At 40.5% G+C, this 25427-nt stretch overlaps 1 protein-coding gene across 1 annotated transcript in view; it reads right to left on the bottom strand.

Annotated features, from left to right (window-relative positions):
• Nucleotides 1-3549: 3549 nt before the first annotated feature.
• rgs6 (regulator of G protein signaling 6) overlaps nucleotides 3550-25427 on the bottom strand; it is a 101184-nt gene continuing 79306 nt past the window's right edge. Inside the window, exons 3-18 of the mRNA XM_053488929.1 lie at nucleotides 23615-23711; nucleotides 23081-23131; nucleotides 22882-22988; nucleotides 21799-21850; nucleotides 20717-20781; nucleotides 19409-19485; nucleotides 18177-18258; nucleotides 12635-12709; nucleotides 12275-12373; nucleotides 12074-12135; nucleotides 10835-10945; nucleotides 10299-10424; nucleotides 6916-7102; nucleotides 5874-5963; nucleotides 5568-5621; nucleotides 3550-4603 (exon numbers count right to left, since the gene is read on the bottom strand). Coding sequence (XP_053344904.1) covers nucleotides 4553-4603; nucleotides 5568-5621; nucleotides 5874-5963; nucleotides 6916-7102; nucleotides 10299-10424; nucleotides 10835-10945; nucleotides 12074-12135; nucleotides 12275-12373; nucleotides 12635-12709; nucleotides 18177-18258; nucleotides 19409-19485; nucleotides 20717-20781; nucleotides 21799-21850; nucleotides 22882-22988; nucleotides 23081-23131; nucleotides 23615-23711 — 1386 coding nt within the window. The 3' untranslated portion in view covers nucleotides 3550-4552. The remainder of the gene's footprint in view (nucleotides 4604-5567; nucleotides 5622-5873; nucleotides 5964-6915; nucleotides 7103-10298; nucleotides 10425-10834; nucleotides 10946-12073; nucleotides 12136-12274; nucleotides 12374-12634; nucleotides 12710-18176; nucleotides 18259-19408; nucleotides 19486-20716; nucleotides 20782-21798; nucleotides 21851-22881; nucleotides 22989-23080; nucleotides 23132-23614; nucleotides 23712-25427) is intronic.

Here is a 25427-nt window from a genome sequence, read left to right as displayed (position 1 = left end):
TAGTTCATGCTTTTATTACCTTAAGGTTGGACTATTGTAACGCCTTACTGTCTGGTTGTTCAGCTAGATGCATAAACAAGCTTCAGCTAGTCCAGAATGCAGCAGCGAGAGTCCTCACTAGGACCAGAAGATACGAACACATCACCCCTATCTTATCCACCCTGCATTGGTGAAATTTCGCATTGATTTTAAAATACTACTATTTACGTATAAAGCATTAAATGGTCTCGCACCGCAGATTTACAAGAAGAAAATATAAATAATTTTTAGTTTAAAACAACATTTCCAGTTTCGCTCTTTTTTTGTATCTGAGAAAAAGTAGAGTTTATAAAATAAATAAAAATTGAATTTAAGTTTAATTAGATCTTCAAGCATTATGCAAAACAAGTGGCCCACCCTTGCAAAGTGTATACACGATTTTATTCCTCGACAGAAAAAAAACAATTTTTTTTCGAGTTTTAAACACAAAAATATCAAATTTGTTTTCATCAGAAATTTATGAGTATTTTCTTGTGATCTACTGAATTTTAAACTCGAAATTTTTTCTCTAAAATCTATATATTTAGTTATTTTTAATAGTTTTAAACTTGGAAATTCTTCGCGCCACTCCTTCCAACTCTTTTTTTGTAATCCCATATTGGCCTTAATACGGCATCATATTTAATCAGGTGTAAATTTAAAAAACCAAATTTGTGCATTTCTCAGGTTCCGGCACTTTGTCTACAATGAGCTGAGCATTTAATATCGATTGTACATGAGCTTCAGGATCTTGAACGCTATAATCTTAATCAAACAACATCTTTTAAAGATTTGAAAAGTAGGCAAGGATTGATGAAATATACCAGGATCTGTCCTTTTGAACCATGGGGTGCCAAAACTTTACATGTCATGATTTGTGCCAAATGAAAAAAAACTAAAACAACAATGACAAAAAGAATCAATGTACTTCGATGCACTTTGTTTATTTATTGACTCAGGACATGACATCCTTCTACTCATCTTCATCATCATCTTCACCTACTAATATTTTTATCTCTGGAAAAGGAAAAAAAAAAAGCTGTAAAATCCTTTAAGAAATGTCCCATGCATAGATTTGTGCTCGTTGTGCCTCTAATAGTAATAATCGCTCTGGATATTCTACACAGCATTCTCTATGTGCACACTGGCTGCGGCGAGTATAAATAAATAAATACATGTACTACATTACACGCTTCGTATCGCGACACTGCGGTACGTCAGGAAAAGACAGAAGGAGGGACGAAGAGTTCCTCGCAGGTGCGTCTCCTCCCGTCATGATGATGATGATGATGATGATGAGCTGATTATGGGGCTGACCAGACCCTCGGAGTGTCTGCTTTCTTTCCCCCCTCCATGTGTCTCTGGCAGTGATGGCGCTTCATGAACCACTTCAAGATACACACTTTCCTGAACTGGCAGCTTTTTTTCTTTTGGGAAAAGATGCAGCACTGGACTGGAACCCTTGCCATGGTTCGAGCATATGAGGTCCTCTAGGGTTGGCAGGGACTCTTAAGAAGGGAAGAATGTGTATGTGTGTGTGTGTGTGTGTGTGTGTGTGTACATTCAGAGTATATTTACAGTTTCAGTTTGGCAGACAGGCTAGATAAAGTGTTTAACATTAAAGGTTAAGGTAGACTGTGTGCTATTAATTCATACACAGATTTTTTTTATTAAATCCCCAGTCATCGTGCTCTCACTCTGTGTCCATCTCTCTCTTATACACTGCTGTCACACTTACACAACTTTATAAACCTTAAATGTTGCTGGATTGTGTTTCGTCAGCCTCTAACAACACACCCAACCATTCCAGCTGTATAAGTTCACTAACTAACCCTCGCTTTAAGGTCTAGACTCTCAGTAACGGAGATGAAATAAAGATCAGTGTAACTCTGGTGATCTTCATGTATTTCACTGTAGCTCCAAAGGCAGAAAATCAAAAGCTCAAGTTCACTTTGATCTCAGCTCAAGTTAAACCTACGTTTTAGAGCCATCTTTAATTTTAGTATCAGTAATATAATATTACCTATAATATTACAAAAATTAAGTAATAATAATAATAATGTCACATTTTAACACATTTTTAATTTTGTTGCAATATTATAACATTGTTTGCAAAATAACCCTTTTTTTATATTATTACTTAACTCCTCTCAAAATGTTCTTTGTATAATATTTGAACTTTTCCTCCTAAATGTTGCTTATTTATTTTAAACCTATTACAATTTTAGTATCGAAATTTTGTTTTTATGACTTTTTTTTTATTATTCTTGTAATATTGTACTTTTGTAAAACTTGTTAATGTTGTTTTGTTAATATTAAAATTTTTCCCCTCCTAAATTTAGCAAATCTTTTTGTGTACTATTACAATGTTATTCCCAATTTTTTTTACCTTATTTCCAACATTAATTTAAACATTTTATTGTAATATTACTGTATAACGTTTTCCCTAAAATTCCTAAAATAGTTCACCTAAATGTAGCAAATTTTTTTGCACTATTGTATTAAAATTTTATTCTCAAAAAAATTGTTACGTTACATCTAAAAGGTTATGACTTTTTTTTCCCGTGATTTTGGATAGACTTTTCGCCTAATGTTGTGAATTTATTGTCAAATTATAAAAAAATTTATTCTCAAATTATCTTGGCTTCATTTTCAATTTATTATGACTTTTTTCCTTCACCATTTTGTTACTTTTTTCAGCAATTTTGCATTATTTTATGACCTAATTCTTAAACTACTATTATTTTTAAAATATTGCAAATGTTTCCTTGTCATATTGACATTTTATTTTTTTAAATATTACAACTTTTTTTGTCAATAAATTGATGTCCAATTACCATGGCTCAGAAACACCATCATACGTAGTCACACTTATTGTTAGATACAGTGGAACAGCAACAATGAAATCCTTTCAGTTCAAAATGTCGGAAATCTCGAGCCACATTTTTTACCAGAACTTTATCCTATTTATTTATTTATTGTTTTTCTCACCCTGCATTAACCTGCGATCTGATTCGTGCTTGACGTCTCTTTGTGCTTCTTTTTGAAAAGCTGAAATGCTGAGTGTGACAGCACACAAAGGATATCTCCAGTGATTTTAAACATATTTCATATCGACTATATCCTGTACTGTATGTGTGATTACCAGTTGTAAAAACTGGAAACTTCTTAAACTGGAAAAAAGAACCTGTCTGTAGTTTTCCTATTCATAATTGATCTAGGACTTGACTTCTTTTCCAACTCTAAAACATCTCATTTCATTTATTCATTTCATATTTAACATTAATGTTGTTTTCGAAAAATCATCAATGCTCTGTTTCATCACTCCTTCCTGATTATATATAAAATGCATCCTGTCTATCTATCTATTCATGCACATATGGCAATATTCATCTTGACAGTAATCATTACGAACTGTGTGTGTGTGTGTGTGGGGGGGGGGGGGTGGAATGGGGTATAATTAAGAATACATATCCTGCTTCGTTTGTGTGGCAACCCATATATCGCCACACTAACTTTAATTATTTTGAATAGTATTTGAAGTTATACATGTTTGGATTTGAGATGGTAAAATGCTGCAGTTCCTCTATAATCCTAAAGGAAGGAGGGGGCGCTCTAAACTATTCATACTTTGGCGGGCAGCACAGCATCTTGTGTGGAAGGAAGTTCGTTTGGAATCGTAATAAACTCAAAAAATATAAATTCTCGCAATACAAATCGAATACCACCGTATCGGTGTCTCCTAGTGAATCCCGTCCCTAGTAATCATACACACACTACATATGTGCTTTATAGACACATGAAGTGTAAAAACACTGGAGAGTTGCTTGGATTATGTGTACGCTTGTGACACGACCCTGTTTAAACGCTCGCTCCGATAACCCGCAGTAACACAGAAGAGGCTTCAAGTGAGATTGTCTGGGACGTAATGAAAATGAAGCTGAGATGTGCTCTGTGTGTGTGTGTGTGTGTGTGTGTGTGTGTGTGTGTGTGCTTTAACACTTTACACCCTGGACCCTTGGACGTCAACGTTGTGCAAATCCTCATCGAGAAACATCTCATCACAAGCCCTTGTTATTTATCCTTTACCTCCTATGGAATGTTTGGGGCTGAAAGCTCTGCTTCCTCCTCCACCACCATCACCATCCACTCTCGGTCACTCCACATGGTGAAAAGTGGACGAACAGGATGACGGACTGGTTAAATAGCGATTGAAGCAGTGTGTGTTTTTGTTCCCTTTGTCACTGCTGGTTAGAAAAATGAGTACACAGAAATAAAAACCTGACATTCGTACCATATGTGCAGTCTTTTTGTCGTTATCTCATATCGGAGGTTTGGATATAATCGGGTTAAATACAGACGGTCCTGGTTTGTAAGGTTTTCCTTGACTTATTGCATGCCGTAGAGTCTGTAGCTACGCCGCCGAGGTGAAGCAGGCGGTCTGTGAGTCGGCTGTATCTGTGTGTACAGCGTCAGGCCGCTTCCTCTGCCTCCTCGTCTGGGTTTAACGAGGTTAATCACGGCCCGGGGATCGTCAGGACGACTGCATGAGGCCCGTCAGACGCTTCCCCGTCAGAGACTTACCCTGAAACAACCCGTGAACAAATACATCATAAAACATTCATACGAGGAGAACGTGTCTCAAGCAATCATCTAAAGTCCTGAATCTCGGTATATGACTGTTGGTAAATGAATAAACCAGAACAGTCTTGGGGATAGTCACTGGGTCATGCAGTGGATTTGCGAGGGTGATTATGGAAACTGTTTCAGAGATAAGGACTAAAACATTGTGCTGTTAGAGGAAAAATAATAAACAATGAGGTGGTGTGATGAAGGTTTTCCTAAAACCTTGCGATTCCATTTCTCTTAATAACAGCAACATTCTGCACCAGATGGGACCATGGAGGACAATGGGATTGTATTTATTCCCATTTTTATGACTATAATAGGACCTCCGGTCAACATTCACACACGCATTCACACACTACGGGCAATTTGGGAACGCCAGTTGGAGTAATCAGAATCTCTTCGGACTGTTGGAGGAAACCAGAGTACCTGGAGGAAACCCAACAAGCTTGGAGAGAACATGCAAACTCAGACAGACTATGAGGCAGGACTGGAACCCAGACCCCACCATTCTGCGTAGTACATTATGGTATGATACTTTGATCAAGAAGGTGGTCACCCAAGGCGAGGTTCAGCCATTGCACTCGGCCTGTGCTAACCCTTGTGAATTCCCCGAATGTGGGAATCTTGACTGCAGAATTACTGCTAGGTTGCTGCTGTTGGGCCCTTGAGCAAGGCCCTAAACCCTGTCTGCTCCAGGGCCGCTGTATAATCGCTGACTCTGCGCTCTGACCCCAGCCTGAACTTAACTTGAGGAAAAAAATTTAACAGCTCTGTGGTGGACGTCAACATTAAGTGACTATTTTACAACCTGTAGCTTTTATCATAAAGGTTAAATGTGATGGTTAACGCTGTGCTCATGGACTTCCAGTGACTTTGGCTATATAGTGTACTGGTGCATTACAGACTGCAGACTCACTCACCACACTGCGAGTGAACTTCTCCAGAGACGTGCGGCGACCCTGCTCACTTTCAGGCTGTTTAAAAAAAACACACACACACACAATATCTTAGACTGATTGTCAATAAAATCCAAAACTACTACTGTGGTTATAAAGCAACACATTCCACCTCAGGTTTTATCTCGACTCGTACTCATCAGATTCCTAGAAAACGTATCATGAAATAAATTCTTAAAAGTTTACAGGTAGAACTTCAGCGTCAGGATCCGGTAAAGCTTGACTGTAACGTGTTTTGGGTTTGAATTTCTCTCTCTCTTTCACACACACCTTCTTTCTGGCGAGCAGGAGGTCCTGGTAAGCGCTGGAGCGTAAGAACCGGGTGTAGCTGTCACTCTTCATCAGCTTGTAGATGTGATCCTGAGGAGGAGAAGATTGGTGGGAAGAGTGAGAACGTGTTCGGTTTTGACGATAGGACGAGGTTTCAGCTCCCACATTAGGCTAAAAGTAGAAACTTTAAAACTCAAAGATGGTCAGGTGCCTCCTGGAGAGGTAACGCTCATGCTCAGTAACGCTGTCGGGTGAGAATGCGAGCTTGCTTATACATTATAATAAACGCACAGAGACATTCTGTCTCTCGAATTGAAGATTCCTGCAAATTGATTTAAAAACGCACACATATCTCCATCTAGTTGTCTTAAAGACACTCCCACTCTTCTGGTAGCATTTGCATATAGGGATTCAAATCAGTGTCACAATCTGTGCTCTCAATGACACACCCACTCAGAGCAGGTCTTATTTCCATATATGGATACAAAGACATACCCACATCCCCTTACATGGTGTTAAGGACACACCCACCTGAGTTACTTTCATTTCCATATATGGAGTCACGGCCATGTCAACGTTAATGAATATGAACTTTAATATTGATTTTTGGGTACCAATAATTTTGATAACAGACTTTTGCAAATAATAATATTAATAATAATAATAATAATAATATTATATTTTTATCAAGTACTGCACAAAATCTAATTAAATTGTGGTGTCCTTTTTGTATTATTATTATTATTATTATTATTATAACAATTACCACAAAAAATAGGCACCACAACATTTTTTTATATAATTTCCCTTTATGGAACAGTATGTGTGTGTGTGTGTGTGTGTGTGTGTGTGTGTGTGTATGCCCTGTGATGGACTGGCACCCTGTCCAGGGTGTACCCCGCATTGTGACCTGAGCCTCCTGTGATAGGCTCCAGTCCCCCCGCGACCCTGTACACAGGATATACAATAGCAATATTTTCCCCCCTGGGGTAAATATTATTCCTCTATAAAACAAGAAGCCATGTGAAACGCGCTCTCTTGCCTGTGCGTCCTCAAAGCTGTAGCGTCCGGGGTCTTTGAGATTCTGGCTGGTTCTCTCGTAACTGTGCGAGTCCAGGTTTATGGAGCTCGGAGCACCTTCAGCCAGAAACTCCTGCCAGATCTCCTGAGCCCGAGCGGAGACATCCTGCAGGGGGCGCCGCTTCAAATCCTGCACCGCCAACCAGAACCTGAGGAAAAGAGGCACCCAGAGAAGTCTCAACTTATTCATTCAATTTTTATAGAATTTTAATTTATTTTATAATTAAAAATAAAAGAACAGCAGGTCTTAATTCGTACTCGCAAGAGGTTCAGTCAGACAAGCCTCAAACCCAGACGCTGGAATTTGCATCTTTAACCAGGAGCATAACCACTTTAGCTGTGCTGACGTCTAAACTTTTCCCCGCCACAAAGTTTAAAGCTCACTTCGGGAAGTTACAGCTTTCCCTCTAATCGCTTCAAAGTGCTGACACTGGAGACTCCTTCCATAAACGTTCCATAAACACACTTCTATCCAAAAAAAACCTCAACATTAATAACATTAATTTAAAGCAACAGGTAAGCTGTTGCCATGGAAACAATAACATATTATCGTATATCCTACATAACTTATTATTATTATTATCATGATTTAAACCCTCTGACCGGCGATCGTTAATGTTACTAACCAATTAGAATCCAATATTTCTGTGTTCAAATGATACAATTGTTTTTGTTGAAATTTCCTTTTAGTGATCAATGAAGTATCTATCCATCCATCCATCTATCTATCTATCTATCTATCTATCTATCTATCTATCTATCTATCTATCTATCCATCATCTATCTTTTGCATTCACAAAAGAAAAAGAAATCACAGAAATTATAATATAATTATGAGATATTATTGAGATGTAATTATGACTTAATATCTCATTATTATGAGATCCTGATCTCATAATTATGACTTAATATCCCATAATTATAAGACCCTGCTCTTATAATTATGACTTACTAACGGATCAGGAGATCAGGATCTCAAAATTATGAGATATTAAGTCATAACTATGACATAATTCCTGTTTTTTTTCTCTTAGGTAAATGCAATGCGCTTCCGTAGATACTAGACAAAGAAAAACTAAACATAGAAAAGTAAACTATGAAGCACAAAAAAAAAAAATTAAATCAAATAAAAAAGAAAGGGTTCTACAGATAAAACCAAACTAATAATAATAAAGAAATGCAGAAATAAATCATTGAACATGACCTTAATGTATTCCCGAGCTGCGTGATGAAATGGAGGACTGGAACATTACGTGACATTACGCCTGAGTGGTACTTTTTTCCATTAGTGCTCTCATAAACCACAAGTTGCAGGAAGTACATTCGGTACTCAGGACTAGCACAAAGAGAGAGAGAGGGGCGGGGGGGGGGGGAGAGGGGGGGAGGCCAAAATGTTCACTTTCCCTTTGCTGTCCGCACATTACACTCGGCCGTATCTATATTGATCTTACCCGGCTTGCAATATTGAAGCATTTTAAGCTATTAAGGAGCCCGAGGGAGAGCCGGAGAGTCGGGAGTCCGTATCATATCCACTCCGCTCACGGTTTCATAAGTGGCCGAGGCCTGTGTGAGACAGCGCCCCCTGAAGCGATTCCATTCAGGCAGGGAGATAGCGCCAGGCAGGAGAGAAGCGTGAATAGACCCAGGAAACGGTTTTATCTCTTTCATGCTCGCCTCGAGGTTTTGCTGACCTCTACGTTATCTCGAAAGCACACTTCAGGGCCTTCCTGTCCCAGACTGGCCGCACACACAGACACCCACTGGTCTATCTGACTCACTAAACCGGCCTCTTATTCCCGGCAGGGACTATCAGGCTTGGACACCAATATGAATTTAGAAATTAGCATTTTTGCTTATGATAGCGTAAATAAACATATAATTAGAAAATGAGGGGTTGCAATTTTATGAGTTTAAAATACCGGAATACAAAATACTCAAAATACTGTATACGCCACAAGTCAAAAGTTTGTACACCTCTTCTAACTCCAGGGTCGTTCCTGATGTTTATTTCTTTCTACACTGTTAAACAATACTGAAGGCGTTTATCCCAAACACACAATAATCTCCTCTAAACAGTTGATATTAAGATGTTTATCTGCTACTTCTGCTCTGTAAATCCTTCATAACGGCTCTAATCTGAGGTTCTGGTTGTTAATTGGTGATTTCTGAGGCTGGTGACTCTAAATGAACGTCTCCTCTGCAGCAAGACGTTGGTCTTGATTTTCTGGGAAGATCTTCACGAGGGACAGTTTCATCATGGAGCTTGATGGGTTTAACAATACACTCGACATAATACTGATCTTGTGAGAACTGTTCCAGACCTTTATGTCTTAAAATAACAACTGACTGTAGTTGCTGTTACTTAGTAACTTAGTTAGGAATATGTTATTTAATAGTTTTGAATGTTCTAGATTGTAGGCAATAAATCACAAATGAAAAAAAAAAACATAAAGGTGTGTCCAAACTTTTGACAGATACTGCATTTAAAAAATGAGCATCTCAAATAATAATAATAATAATAATAATAATAATAAATATATATATATATACAATAAATACAATAAATACAGATTTTGTGTTAAATTATGTAAATGATGACAAATGTAGTAAAATGTTTGAAATGGAAAAACTGTCACTTTTACAAAGGGTTTAAAGAATTTAAAGGGTTTCAGGTTTATGTTCCACTGAAATGGCAGGATTCCTACAGTAATAATTTAGTTAGCATTCTCACGACCGGTCAGCAACAGCTAGCGGTTAAAAGCTTCGTAGCTCCTTACCAGGAATGTAGATATTTTTTAACAGAACATAAACACATATTTAGATTCTCTTATCTCATTACAGCTACAAAAAAAAAATTATTCAACTAATGGTACTGGTTGAAGGTATAAATTCCCATGTTAGAGTTTGATTCCATATATGGAAATGAGAGAAGTGGGATCGAAACGGGCGACCCGGTGGCGTAGTGGGTACTTCCAGGGTCTGGGTTTGATTCCCGCCTCGAGGTCTGTGTGCATAGAGATTGCATGTTCTCCCCGTGCTTGGTGGGTTTCCTCTGGGTACTCTGGTTTCCTCCAACAGTCCAGAAACATGCGGATTAGGCTAACCGACGTTTCGAACTTGCCCGTAGTGTGTAAATTTGCATGTGACTGTTCTGAACTTATGATATATATATATATATATATTGTATATAAACCTAAAGATATATAAGATAACTTCTGAACTGTATGATATGTATATAAAGTTCACTTCCTACCTGAGCCCAGGAAGTAAGCATCAGTGAGAGGGAAGAAGTTTTGGATCACAAAGGAAAAAAGGAAAGATGAAAAGAAAAAAGAAAAAGCTCACCGCAGGTTCTCTGAACTGAACTCCGACTCCAAGAACTTGAGAAACTGGTCACGGCCGACTGGATCCTTCAAAGCCTCATCTAAAGAAAAGCCCCATTTCCGCACCCTCTGCTGGCTCGGGTCTTTGCTGAGAGATGGATGAAAAAAATAAAAAGTGAGAGAGAGAGAGAGAGAGAGAGAGGGGGGGGGGATGAATTTATCTCTTCTCCTCATAAATGTCCATCATCTCGCCTTATTTTAACCTGTAATTAATCACACTGAATAAATCATCACAGCAACGACTCAAATGCTTCGGGGAAAATTAATTTCTCCATCATTTATCCTGATCGTCTCCAACCCTGAAGACCAAGCCGAGCTATATTTAAAGGATATTAGGATTAACACCTACATTGTCCTGTGAGACACCTTACTCATTTCAACTTGAACTTTCTCATAATCTTATAGTTTCTTTAAAGCTTATATCATCATAATGTACCAGATCCTAAAAGATCAAAACTAAAGCCAGAGATAAAGTGTGGTGGAGGTGGAGACTCGAACCTGGCCTCCATCTCCCAGAAAGTGGTGTCATCGCCAATCCAGGGGTTGGAGGGCTCCGGGGCGGACACAAACGGGTCATAGTCCAGGTACTGCTCGGTGTAGCTCATCAGCCTGCCGGAGAGAAAAACTTCACGTCAGAACATATGACGAACAATAATCAATTCAGCAACGGCAAACAAAAAGCAAAATAAAACAACTGCACGGTAAACCAGATGAGTCACATGACTCACATAACCACACCTGCTTATTACATATTCATCCAGGCCACACCCCTTCTGTAATTTCAGCACATCTGTCCATCAATCTATCTGTCTTTCAGCCTGTCTATCTGTTCATTTAGCTGTCTGTCTTTCCATTCTTATAGCTAACTATCTCTTTCTCTGTGTGTATATGTGCACATATAATCTGTCTATCTGTCTGTCTATTTGTATATCCACCTGTCTATCTATGTGTATGTCTGTCTATCTGTTCATGCATCTGTCTGTCTCTTTAGCGTTTCACCTATCTGTCTGTCTGGTCATGCGTCTGACACCTTGTCTGTCTGTTTCTTTAGCTGTCTGTCTGTTAATGCATCTGTCTGTCTATCTGTTTATGTGTCTGTCTGTTTGTCTGCTTCTGTATCCATCTGTCTTTCTGTTCATGTACCAGCCTGTCCATCTATCCATGTGTCAATTCACCCGTCTGTCTGTCTGTCTGTCTGGCTGTCTGGCTGTTCATCCCTCTGTCACTATATGTCTATCCATTCATATGTCCATCTGTGTATCTCTCTGTCTAGTATCTGTCCATCAATTTATAACTCCATGTATCAGTTCATCTTTCTAGTCATCTCTCTGTCAATCTGTCCATCTTGCCATCTACATGTATGTCTGCCCATTCGTCTCTCTATTTTTTTTTTAAATATGTCTGTCTGTCTGTGTTTCAGTGAGTGTGCAGTTTACAGATTTGTGCTTAAATTCCTACATCAGAATGATAAAAATCACACCAACTATTAAAAGCTCATCTCTATTAATAATTAAAAAAAAACATAACAGTGATGGAAAGACAATAAAAGGAGAGCAAATCAAAATGAAGCTGTGACATCATTAAGGCCTTTTAATGTGGAAACGCTGAAATGTAGAAAATGGAGCTGGTGGAAACGTACAGCGGACTTAAAGACTAAACAGATTGTTCAGACAAAAGCACAAAGAGCTCAAACACCGTCCCTGTCATGGAAAGAAAAGAGAAATCTATTTCACTCACGTCTCTGCCACTTTGGACATTTTCATACAGTGTCTGTCCAGCTGAGTGTTCAGGAATACGATCTGCAGGAAATTAGATGTTACGCTTCCAACATTACTGTCTTTCCAGTATTATGTACACCATCTCTCTCTCTCTCTTTCTCTCTCTCTCACACACACACACAACACACACACACACACACACACACGCACGTGCACACACCTCTTTCTCAACGTCCTCCTTAGTGTCCTTTCTGCTTTGCTGAACGTGTGTGTGTACAGGACTCTGCGTCTGAGTGTCTTCTGCCACTCCATACACTGACTACACACACACACACACACACACACACACACACACACACACACACACACACACATGACACCAATTTCACACCATCACAACAGAAATAAGAACATTTGTTGATGCCATTTGTGTCTGTGTTATTTTCAGGCACTGCACATGCTCCCACAAAATCACACACATATGTACACACACACACACACGCACAGACACACACACGCACAGACACACACACGCACAGACACATACACGCACAGACACACACACACACACACACTTTACCTTCTTAACTCGCTGGGGATTTTTCATGCGCCGACACTTCCTGATGTCCATTTCAGTGGTATTGACACAGCCTGGCTGCAGGTCAAAAAAAAAACATTTCTCACTTTTCTCGTTTTCAGGCTCAAGCTCAACATGTTCCCTGTGTTCCCTGTGTTCTCTAGTTCCCTGTGTTCTCCAGTTCCCTGTATTCTCCAGTTCCCTGTATTCTTTAGTTCCCTGTGTTCTTTAGTTCCCTGTGTTCTCTAGTGTCCTGTGTTCTTTAGTTCCCTGTGTTCTCTAGTTCCCCGTGTTCTCTAGTTCTTTGTGTTCTCTAGTTCTTTGTGTTCTCTAGTTCTTTGTGTTCTTAGATCTCTGTGTTCTTTAGTTCCCTGTGGTCTCCAGTTCCCTGTGTTCTTTAGTTCCCTGTGTTCTTTAGTTCCCTGTGTTCTCTAGTGTCCTGTGTTTTTTAGTTCCCTGTGTTCTCCAGTTTCCTGTGTTCTTTAGTTCCCTGTGTTCTCTAGTGTCCTGTGTTCTTTAGTTCCCTGTATTCTTTAGTTCCCCGTGTTCTCTAGTTCTTTGTGTTCTCTAGTTCTTTGTGTTCTTAGATCTCTGTGTCCTTTAGTTCCCTGTGTTCCTAGATCCCTGTGTTCTCCAGTTCCATGTGTTCTCTAGTTCCCTGTATTCTTTAGTTCCCCGTGTTCTCTAATTCCCCGTGTTCTCTAGTTCCTCGTGTTCTCTAGTTCTTTGTGTTCTTAGATCTCTGTGTTCTTTAGTTCCCTGTGTTCTCCAGTTCCCTGTGTTCTTTAGTTCCCTGTGTTCTTTAGTTCCCTGTGTTCTCTAGTGTCCTGTGTTTTTTAGTTCCCTGTGTTCTCTAGTTCCCTGTGTTCTTTAGTTCCCTGTGTTCTCTAGTGTCCTGTGTTCATTAGTTCCCTGTATTCTTTAGTTCCCCGTGTTCTCTAGTTCTTTGTGTTCTCTAGTTCTTTGTGTTCTTAGATCTCTGTGTTCTTCAGTTCCCTGTGTTCTCCAGTTCCCTGTGTTCTTTAGTTCCCTGTGTTCTCTAGTGTCCTGTGTTTTTTAGTTCCCTGTGTTCTCCAGTTTCCTGTGTTCTGTAGTTCCCTGTGTTCTCTAGTGTCCTGTGTTCTTTAGTTCCCTGTATTCTTTAGTTCCCTGTGTTCTCTAGTTCTTTGTGTTCTCTAGTTCTTTGTTCTTAGATCTCTGTGTTCTTTAGTTCCCTGTGTTCCTAGATCCCTGTGTTCTCCAGTTCCATGTGTTCTCTAGTTCCCTGTATTCTTTAGTTCCCCGTGTTCTCTAATTCCCCGTGTTCTCTAGTTCCTCGTGTTCTCTAGTTCTTTGTGTTCTTAGATCTCTGTGTTCTTTAGTTCCCTGTGTTCTCCAGTTCCCTGTGTTCTTTAGTTCCCTGTGTTCTTTAGTTCCCTGTGTTCTCTAGTGTCCTGTGTTTTTTAGTTCCCTGTGTTCTCTAGTTCCCTGTGTTCTTTAGTTCCCTGTGTTCTCTAGTGTCCTGTGTTCATTAGTTCCCTGTATTCTTTAGTTCCCCGTGTTCTCTAGTTCTTTGTGTTCTCTAGTTCTTTGTGTTCTTAGATCTCTGTGTTCTTCAGTTCCCTGTGTTCTCCAGTTCCCTGTGTTCTCCAGTTCCCTGTGTTCTTTAGTTCCCTGTGTTCTCTAGTGTCCTGTGTTTTTTAGTTCCCTGTGTTCTCCAGTTTCCTGTGTTCTGTAGTTCCCTGTGTTCTTTAGTTCCCTGTATTCTTTAGTTCCCCGTGTTCTCTAGTTCTTTGTGTTCTCTAGTTCTTTGTGTTCTTAGATCTCTGTGTTCTTTAGTTCCCTGTGTTCCTAGATCCCTGTGTTCTCCAGTTCCATGTGTTCTCTAGTTCCCCGTGTTCTCTAGTTCCCCGTGTTCTCTAGTTCCCCGTGTTCTCTAGTTCCCCGTGTTCTCTAGTTCCCCGTGTTCTCTAGTTCTTTGTGTTCTTAGATCTCTGTGTTCTTTAGTTCCCTGTGTTCTCCAGTTCCCTGTGTTCTTTAGTTCCCTGTGTTCTTTAGTTCCCTGTGTTCTCTAGTGTCCTGTGTTTTTTAGTTCCCTGTGTTCTCTAGTTCCCTGTGTTCTTTAGTTCCCTGTGTTCTCTAGTGTCCTGTGTTCTTTAGTTCCCTGTATTCTTTAGTTCCCCGTGTTCTCTAGTTCTTTGTGTTCTCTAGTTCTTTGTGTTCTTAGATCTCTGTGTTCTTTAGTTCCCTGTGTTCCTAGATCCCTGTGTTCTCCAGTTCCCTGTGTTCTCCAGTTCCCTGTGTTCTCCAGTTTCCTGTGTTCTGTAGTTCCCTGTGTTCTCTAGTGTCCTGTGTTCTTTAGTTCCCTGTATTCTTTAGTTCCCCGTGTTCTTTAGTTCCCTGTGTTCTCTAGTTCCCTGTGTTCTCCAGTTCCCTGTGTTCTTTAGTTCCCTGTGTTCTCTAGTGTCCTGTGTTCTCTAGTTCCCTGTGTTCTTTAGTTCCCTGTGTTCTCCAGTTCCCTGTGTTCTTTAGTTCCCTGTGTTCTCTAGTGTCCTGTGTTCATTAGTTCCCTGTATTCTTTAGTTCCCCGTGTTCTCTAGTTCTTTGTGTTCTCTAGTTCTTTGTGTTCTTAGATCTCTGTGTTCTTTAGTTCCCTGTGTTCTCCAGTTCCCTGTGTTCTTTAGTTCCCTGTGTTCTTTAGTTCCCTGTGTTCTCTAGTGTCCTGTGTTTTTTAGTTCCCTGTGTTCTCCAGTTTCCTGTGTTCTTTAGTTCCCCGTGTTCTCCAGTTCCCCGTGTTCTCTAGTTCCCCGTGTTCTCTAGTTCCTCGTGTTCTCTAGTTCTTTGTGTTCTTAGATCTCTGTGTTCTCCAGTTCCCTGTGTTCTCCAGTTCCCTGTGTTCTTTAGTTCCCTGTGTTCTTTAGTTCCCTGTGTTCTCTAGTGTCCTGTGTTTTTTAGTTCCCTGTGTTCTCCAGTTCCCTGTGTTCTTTAGTTCCCTGTGTTCTCTAGTGTCCTGTGTTCATTAGTTCCCTGTATTCTTTAGTTCCCCGTGTTCTCTAGTTCTTTGTGTTCTCTAGTTCTTTGTGTTCTTAGATCTCTGTGTTCTTTAGTTCCCTGTGTTCTCCAGTTCCCTGTGTTCTTTAGTTCCCTGTGTTCTTTAGTTCCCTGTGTTCTCTAGTGTCCTGTGTTTTTTAGTTCCCTGTGTTCTCCAGTTTCCTGTGTTCTCTAGTGTCCTGTGTTCTTTAGTTCCCTGTATTCTTTAGTTCCCCGTGTTCTCTAGTTCTTTGTGTTCTCTAGTTCTTTGTGTTCTTAGATCTCTGTGTTCTTTAGTTCCCTGTGTTCCTAGATCCCTGTGTTCTCCAGTTCCATGTGTTCTTTAGTTCCCTGTGTTCTTTAGTTCCCTGTGTTCTCTAGTGTCCTGTGTTTTTTAGTTCCCTGTGTTCTCCAGTTTCCTGTGTTCTTTAGTTCCCTGTGTTCTCTAGTGTCCTGTGTTCTTTAGTTCCCTGTATTCTTTAGTTCCCTGTGTTCTCTAGTTCTTTGTGTTCTCTAGTTCTTTGTGTTCTTAGATCTCTGTGTTCTTTAGTTCCCTGTGTTCCTAGATCCCTGTGTTCTCCAGTTCCATGTGTTCTCTAGTTCCCTGTATTCTTTAGTTCCCCGTGTTCTCTAGTTCCCCGTGTTCTCTAGTTCCCCGTGTTCTCTAGTTCTTTGTGTTCTTAGATCTCTGTGTTCTCCAGTTCCCTGTGTTCTCCAGTTCCCTGTGTTCTTTAGTTCCCTGTGTTCTTTAGTTCCCTGTGTTCTCTAGTGTCCTGTGTTTTTTAGTTCCCTGTGTTCTCCAGTTCCCTGTGTTCTCCAGTTCCCTGTGTTCTTTAGTTCCCTGTGTTCTCTAGTGTCCTGTGTTCTTTAGTTCCCTGTATTCTTTAGTTCCCCGTGTTCTCTAGTTCTTTGTGTTCTCTAGTTCTTTGTGTTCTCTAGTTCTTTGTGTTCTTAGATCTCTGTGTTCTTTAGTTCCCTGTGTTCCTAGATCCCTGTGTTCTCCAGTTCCCTGTGTTCTTTAGTTCCCTGTGTTCTCTAGTTCCATGTGTTCTCTAGTTCCCCGTGTTCTCTAGTTCCCCGTGTTCTCTAGTTCTCTGTGTTCTTTAGTTCCCTGTGTTCTCCAGTTCCCTGTGTTCTTTAGTTCCCTGTGTTCTTTAGTTCCCTGTGTTCTCTAGTGTCCTGTGTTCTTTAGTTCCCTGTGTTCTTTAGTTCCCTGTGTTCTCCAGTTCCCTGTGTTCTTTAGTTCCCTGTGTTCTCTAGTGTCCTGTGTTCTTTAGTTCCCTGTATTCTTTAGTTCCCCGTGTTCTCTAGTTCTTTGTGTTCTCTAGTTCTTTGTGTTGTTAGATATCTGTGTTCTTTAGTTCCCTGTGTTCCTAGATCCCTGTGTTCTTTAGTTCCCTGTGTTCTTTAGTTCCCTGTGTTCTCTAGTTCCCTGTGTTCTCTAGTTCCCTGTATTCTTTAGTTCCCCGTGTTCTCTAGTTCCCCGTGTTCTCTAGTTCTTTGTGTTCTTAGATCTCTGTGTTCTTTAGTTCCCTGTGTTCTTTAGTTCCCTGTGTTCTCTAGTTCCCTGTGTTCTTTAGTTCCCTGTGTTCTCTAGTTCCCTGTGTTCTCTAGTTCCCTGTGTTCTCCAGTTCCCTGTGTTCTCCAGTTCCCTGTGTTCTCTAGTGTCCTGTGTTCTTTAGTTCCCCGTGTTCTCTAGTTCTTTGTGTTCTCTAGTTCTTTGTGTTCCTAGATCCCTGTGTTCTCTAGTTCCCTGTGGTCTCTAGTTCTCTGTGTTCTCTAGTTCCCCGTGTTCTCTAGTTCCCCGTGTTCTCTAGTTCTTTGTGTTCCTAGTTCCCTGTGTTCCCTAGTTCCCTGTGTTCTATAGTTCTCTGTGTTCTCTAGTTCCCTGTGTTCTCTAGTTCCCTGTGTTCTCTAGTTCTCTAGTTCCCTGTGTTCTATAGTTCTCTGTGTTCTCTAGTTCCCTGTGTTCCTAGATCCTTGTGTTCTCTAGTTCCCTGTGTTCTCTAGTTCTCTGTGTTTTCCAGTTCCCTGTGTTCTTCAGTTCCCTGTGTTCTCTAGTTTCCTGTGTTCCTAGATCCCTATATTCTCTAGTTCTCTGTGTTCTCTAGTTTCCTGTGTTGTTGATGTGTCCCATGTCCTGTGTTCTCAGTATTCTCTATGTGCCCTGTGTTCTCTGTGTTTGCCATGTTCCCTGTGTTACCCATGCTCTCGCATTATCTGTGCTCCCCATGTTTCCAATGTTCTATGTGTTCCCCAAGTTCCCATTGCCTCTTGTATTGTCTTTGTTCCCCATGTTCCCCATGTTCCTTGTGTTCTCTGTGTTCCCTGTGTTTTCTATGCTCATTGTGTTCCCTGTGTTCTCCGTGTACTCATGTGTTTCCTGATTTCCACGTTTTCTCATCTGAGAATAGTACACGTGTGTAAAGGATGACTGTGTGTGTGTGTGTGTGTGTGTGTGCGTGCTGAACTGAAAGGCTAATATAAGTCATTCCTACTGTTTCTACCAATCAGGAAATCCATAATCTACACACACCACTGGCCTGTGCACGTCCCAGAACGCCCGTTCCTGACTGTCCAGGATCTTCCTGTCCGTCTTGTCCTTCTTCCGGTCAATCCTAAAAAAAACAAAAAAAAAAACACCACCAACGTGAGAAAACACCACACACTTGTAACAACACAGAGCGGGGTGTGCAGAGAAATGTTCAGCCATAATGTTTGAAGAACACAGTGGATGACAGATAGATCTGGTCAATACGCTGACAACGTGTTCCCACTGATCAAACTGGACACTGATGGTCAGACATTTTGTACAGTATGAGCACAGGGAAGAGGAACACAGCTGAAACGTCGCACTGCCAATGAAAGAGCAGAGGAAAACCCCGCTTAAGGGAACCTGTCAGTGCAGGTCATGCTCTTCCTCATCATCCTCATCACCATGCTCGTATTCCTTCTCCTTCTCTTCATTATATTCATCTTCCACCTCATCATCCTTCCATCACCATCCTCATACTCCTCCCACTCTTCATGATCTTCATCCTCCTTGCCATTACCATCCTCTTCCTCTTTATTCTCCTCGTCCTCACCAGCACTTTCAGTTTCCTCTTCGGATCCACATCCTCATGCTCACCATCCTCCTCTTCATCATCTTATTCTCATCATCCTCATTATCCTTAACAACACCACCTTCATCTTCATTGTCAATATCAAAACTTCCACCTCCTCCTCCTCATCATCATCTTCATCACCACCAACTTCATACTAAATATCAGTATCATCCTCACCACCACTATCATTGTCATTATCATCACTACAATCTGCATCCTCAATATCATTACCACCACCCTCATCATCTTCATCCTCCTCCCCATCATCACCATCATCATCATCATCATCATGACCATCATCATACACTTGTCTGAGAGTGGAGTGAATTCATTTCCATTGCTGAAACCCTTATGTAACTGACATTTCAGACACAATCTCTCTCTCTCTGTCTGTCTCTGTCTCTCTCTCATACATACACACACACAAACACACACACAACTTTTGATCCAGTTTTCTAATTTCATACATCACATCGTATCTCTGATCTACACTAACACTCATACACCCACTGCACACGCAACAGACCAGAGTGTTCACACACTACATATGATGTACATGTGTGTGTGTGTGTGTTGAAAGTCAGCTCTGTGTGTTTGAAAAGGAAAGTCAACACCTATGAGTTAATAAGGTTCACGTCGTTGCCCTGACGACAGCACTTACTTAACCTGAGCCTCGGCCTGCATGAAGATGAACTCCCACTTCCTGGAGAACGCTCGCTGTAACCTCGCCAGGTTCTCCTGAAGAACACGGGACAGAAAAGAACAGGAGAGAGAAAAGGACATTAGGGAGTGAGTAAATAAAAATTAGGGAAAAAAACACAAAAAAGTAAATAAAAAATAAAAAATAAAAAGAAGGTAAGATAAATAAATTAATAAAAAATAAAGAAATGAAAAAATGAAGAAAGGAAGATGAAAAGAAGGGAAGGATGAGGATAAACAAACAAACAAAGTAAAATCAAAGAAAGGGGTAAAAAGGCCAAAAAAGAAATAAGGAAATTGGAAAAAGGAAGAAGGAAATATGACACAACAGTAGAGAAGCAGAAGAAAAAAGAACGAAAAGGAGGAAAAAGTAAAATATATACCGGTAAATAAAGAAGCAAATAAAGAATAAAAACCAACAGATAATTACAAAGAGAAGTGAAAAAATATTTAAAAGAATAAAAAACAGTGAAGAGCGCAGGTAAGGAAGAGAGAGAAAGAGAGAGAGAGAGAGAGAGAGAGAGAAAGAAAGAAAGGTAAATAAAAAGTTAAAAAAAAGAAAGGAACATGAGATTGCAAGAAAGAAAAAACAAACATTGTATGGAGGTTAAGATAGAAAAAAACCTAAGAAGAAAAAGAGGTAGTCTATAATCTAAACTATATAATGATAATGTTACGTCTGTAAAGCCATATGATTGGTGGAGGAGGATGAGTGTGTGTTTATTCAGTGTGAGTCTCTCAGTGATGAGCCGTGCTGTTGTGAGACTCATCCTTGTCACTCTATCGATCACTTTACCCTACAGCTGCAGTAACACCTCCCTGTGTTCCCTCCCTCTGGGGAAAGAGAGAGAGAGAGAGAGAGAGAGGGAGAGGGAGAGAGAGAGAGAGAGAGAGAGTGGGACAGAAAGAGAGAGAGAGAGAGAGAGAGTGGGACAGAAAGAGAGAGAGAGAGAGAGAGAAGGACAGAAAGAGAGAGAGAGAGAGAGAGAGAGGGAGAGAGTGGGACAAAAAGAGAGAGAGAGAGTGGGACAGAAAGAGAGAGAGAGAGTGGGACAGAAAGAGAGAGAGAGAGAGAGAGAGTAGGACAGAAAGAGAGAGAGAGAGAGAGAGAGGGAGAGAGTGGGACAGAAAGAGAGAGAGAGAGAGAGAGTGGGACAGAAAGAGAGAGAGAGAGAGAGAGAGAGAGGGAGAGAGTGGGACAGAAAGAGAGAGAGAGAGAGAGAGAGAGAGAGAGAGATAGAGAGTGGGAGAGCATGCTTGTGATCCTCACCGCCTCATAGTCTGCTAGCTCCAGCCGAGTCTTGTTCTGCATCGTTCTCTTACACAGATAAATGGCTGCAGGAGACGATAAAGGAGCAGAGAGAGAGAGAGAGAGAGAGAGGGGCATGAATCTTATTCTCACACCAGAGTAACTTCTGCTTTACTATGCCTTAGAACATGTAAAACACACACACACACACACACACACACACACACACACACACACACACACACACATCTAACTGTACTTGTGCCCACACACGGAAAAAGTCAGCCGCTAGCTGGATTTGGTTACATGATTGAAAAACAAGGAAGGTTGGGAGGAAAATATGAAAAAGGAAAGAAAATGAGATACAAACAAAGGTATTGGGTTTAAATCCCTAAGCGCCGTTACACTTCAGTAAAGTGTTATCTGATATAAAACTGTATTTAACACAAACATTTTCTGTACATGAGAGTGAAAAGTTTAATCAGATGGGTAAAAATTATCAGAGTGATCAGAGTGATCAAAGTGATGTACTATATGTGATCAGAGTTATGGCAGTTATGAGAGTGATGTGTATGGTCAAGTGTGACAAGAGGTGATGAGTGATTAAAAGGGTGTAAGTGACCAGATTAATCAGTGTGAAGAGAGTGATCAGTGATCAGAATGATTCCCATCAGAGTAATCAGAGGGGTAAGAAAGATCAGAGTGATATATGTGATGTGTGATCAGAGTAATCAGAGTGATGAGTGATGAGAGTGATGGGATTGATGAGTGATCAGAGTAATCAGAGTGATAAGAGTGATGAGTGATCAGAGTAATCAGAGTGATGAGTGATGAGAGTGATGAGAGTGATGAGTGATCAGAGTAATCAGAGTGATAAGAGTGATCCGATGAGTAAGAATGGCCAGGCTGATTAGTGATGAGGAGAGTAACTGTAGTGAACAGAATGATCAGAGGGGTAACGACCACAGAGTGACTGTACTGCAATAATAATCCACTGCCAGGAGATCATTGATGCTGCACGACACACACACACACACACACACACACACACACTCTGAGTTGTAATATTTTTTGGCTGTAATCCAGCAGGGTCTCTCGCTCACCATAATCAGTGTTCTCTGGCTCCCAGCAGTTGGACGGCCAAAAGTACGGAGCCTAAGACAGAAAGAGAGACGCTGAGTAATCATCTCTTTAACTAAAATCACACACACACACACACACACACACACACACACACACACACACACACACACACACAAAATACAGTATAAATATTCAACTTGAATTTAAGACATGGTGCCTTAGAGCAGGTTCCATCTGTTCTTTAGTGTGTTTTGACATGACAGTCAGCTCCTTTCTACCCGGGACCCACTCACACAGGAACCTGTACTGTCCGAAGCTTTTAAAGCTCTAACACGTGGGATTTCATTCTACTTTCAGCATCACACCGTCGCTGCTCTAATATAATGGAAGATCACAGAACGTGGCGTTAAAGTGCTTTTATTCTGACACAGCTCACACAAACACACATCCACAGCCGGTCCCGGGCAGAGCGGTTTACTCTCCTGCACCATAATCATTACCGTCCTGCCACGTGACGATCAGCTCTGCTACAGAGAGGGAAAGAAAACACCATTTCCGCTCGCTAATTAATGAACGTGTGGAGGAAAGAAAGTGGGAGGAATTCGGTTAGTGCCACTGACACGGCAGAGAAACTGGGTCATTAGCACGTCGCTATGAGGACGGCTCTAATCTCCTTCTGTTTATTCGCTCGTACAAAAACTTTTAATTTGGAGATTTTTAAAAAAAAAAAATCGATATTAACAGAAACTTGTTTTGTCAGGGGATCACCGAGAGAAAAGTTGTTTTTTCTGTTCATTATAAGAGTCAGAACAGAAAGATATCAAATTAAAAAGTTTTATACTAAAAGTTTAAACTGGGCACTATGCAAATCAGCACTCGCGGATATATAATTATGTAATATTTTCCAGTACTGTCTTTATGAAGTCTGTGTAACGGTTTAAAGTAATAAACCACACTGAAGCAGAAGGCCCTCAGACTCCGCCCCTTTTTTTATTCCTCTCATCCAAGGAAAAGTTTCACTCTTTTATGATTTCTTATTTAATAATTTTTACCCTTTTAGTTGTCCTACATTCCCTTTGCTTCAAGTTGATCCCGTTGCTCACCTGAAAGCGGTAGAAGGTGCTGTCGTCCTTCAGGATGAGCACATGGTCCGAGATGGGGAAGATGTAGCCCTGAGCAGCGACCAGGCTCCCGATGTGTAAGGCCTCCGCTGAGATAAAGAGCTCATATAAGCTTTTGATTGACATCTTTATGATTTCTAACCTTTATGTTTTATTTCCAGTAATGTTTTTTTTTCCTTACCAGGATCCTCAATGGAGAGATTCTTCATTAGCCACTGAACGATGTCTGAGCCTGGGGTTTGACACGAAGAGTCCGCCATAAACATGAGGACGGAAGTGAATGAGCTCAATTGAATTAAAGTCAAAGTACAATAAAACTGTAATGATAGGATTTGTCTGCAGCTGAGGTCAAGCTTTCATGTCCTGCTTGGTTGGAATAAAACTGGAGGTCATACTGGCCCTTTTTGAACAAAATTGGACACCACTGCTCAGGAGGAGCCAGAAAAACATACACACCCAAACAAGACTGGCCTGGCCCCCTCATGTCTACCTAAAACCATCCAAGCCCACCCAGGACCAACTTAACCCACCCAGGACCACCCATGCCTATTTAGACTCAACCAAGCCCATCCGTGCTCACGCCATCCTGGAACACCAAAGCCCACCCAGTACCACCCTGCGCCCATCCAGGCCCATCCTGGCTCACTTAAGAGCATCCAGGACCACCCTGCCCTCTCAGGCTGCCCTAGAGACCACTCTGATTGGCTCTCCTTACCTGTGACCACACTGGGAATCTTTGACATGAAGCTCTTGACAGTTCTGATAGGTACGCCTTCGGTTTCTTCCTGCATTCGGGTGATTATGTCCTCAATCTGCCAGCAGAAAGAAAGAACAGACTGTATGAGTTTTCACAGGTATATCACACATCTCTCTGGATTTATATCTTTCACAGAGAGGCTATTAGCACCTTATTGAAAACAGGAATGTGTACTGTTTACGAATATTTCATTCATTCGCACTCGCTCTCCTGTTGCTCACACTTGCTCTATTGCACGACAGACACTGACTGTCGTGAGAGGATATACTGTATGAACACTTGAAGATGAGTAATATTTGTTTGTTTTCTATTACAGTATGTACTGATTGTGGAAAAAATAACCTATATCTTTTTTTCATCAAGGGTGAATATCCAATTTGATTGATGTTGATCAGCCATATTTACATGCAGTAAAAGAAATGTCAACCACTTTCATAATAACTTGACGTTTTACCATCCTCCTGAATTCTCATGAGATGAACATGACATGTAGCCATGCAGATTAGAAGATAATATACAGGATGTGCCAAACATTAAAAATGTCAATATAATGCATAAATAATATGTATTATAGAACATTTAGTGGGCTTCATCCTATTAGATTATTCTGTTGGAATCAACTGTTGTATATTATTTATATTATACAAAGGTTAGTTTCGAATGCATAATCTGATTAGACGAGAAGTGTCCCATGAGTGGGAATAATAGACAGTAACAGCACTGGGACGTTTAACTATATGTATCACGTTGTCTCAAAGGTATACTTATAACTAAAAAATAATCAATTACACCAACTCTTGGTCGCAAGATAGATGAGAATAGGTGTGTATGGTCCGCAGTACTGAGAAAAGAGCAGCTGCCTGACAAAAAGCACATTCACTACCAGTGGAAGATGCGCACTAAGACCCAGCAGGGAAGACCATTACCCACAATTCTTCAGCGCAAGAGAGAGAAAAAACATTGGCTCAGTTGTGATCACATGACGCTCGGCGTCAAAACAAGAAACGCATGCGTGACACATGATACTCGGTACTCGTAAACCAAGACTTGATCGTTATTCAAGTCAAAATTTATTAAAGATCTTTGCTTGTCTTGCGAAACACTCACAAACCGCGTTACTCGCGATCCGAGGTTTCACTGTAACTGGTTAAACAAAGAACCAAAATATAATCTGTTAATAATAAATGGTGTTTGTGGAACTGTTGTATAAAACTAACATCACACTCGTACCACAACCCTGCTAATATTCAATACAACAACACTCTGTCTCAAATGATATCACTTAAATAATAAGCTAGTTATTGTGCATTAATACAATACAGATAATAAAGAAAGTGTACACAACTCCACAAAAAGAAGAAGGTCTAGAGATAGATTGTTATACCTAACAACTATGACTCTGTTATTTTCTCTCAATATGTTTAACCACAAAGTAACTGTAGCAATAAGCAGGAAAATTACAAATGATAGTGTAACAGTGCACTTTTTATAGGCTTTCCACGACCGTGCGTGCTCATAAATCTAAAAATATCATCTGTTATTGTTCTACTTGCTAATTAGTCAGCTTTAATAACCCGTGTCACACTTTGGTTGATAAAAATGTTACTGTGGTATGTGTTATACTTTAGTATGGCACATGCTATTGCTATTTTCATCTAGATAAGTCGCTGTGCAAAGATTATAACAATGTAAACAAGCTGAGAGCAAACTCATATCTATGAATAACTCTCTCACTGGTGAAAAAAAGGCTTTTACTCAGCAGGGGAGAGAG

This window comes from Clarias gariepinus, chromosome 27 (assembly GCF_024256425.1).
Source record: "Clarias gariepinus isolate MV-2021 ecotype Netherlands chromosome 27, CGAR_prim_01v2, whole genome shotgun sequence".
Taxonomy (NCBI): domain Eukaryota; kingdom Metazoa; phylum Chordata; class Actinopteri; order Siluriformes; family Clariidae; genus Clarias; species Clarias gariepinus.
Note: the sequence above shows the minus strand (reverse complement) of the source record. Positions and strands in the feature narration are given on the sequence as shown.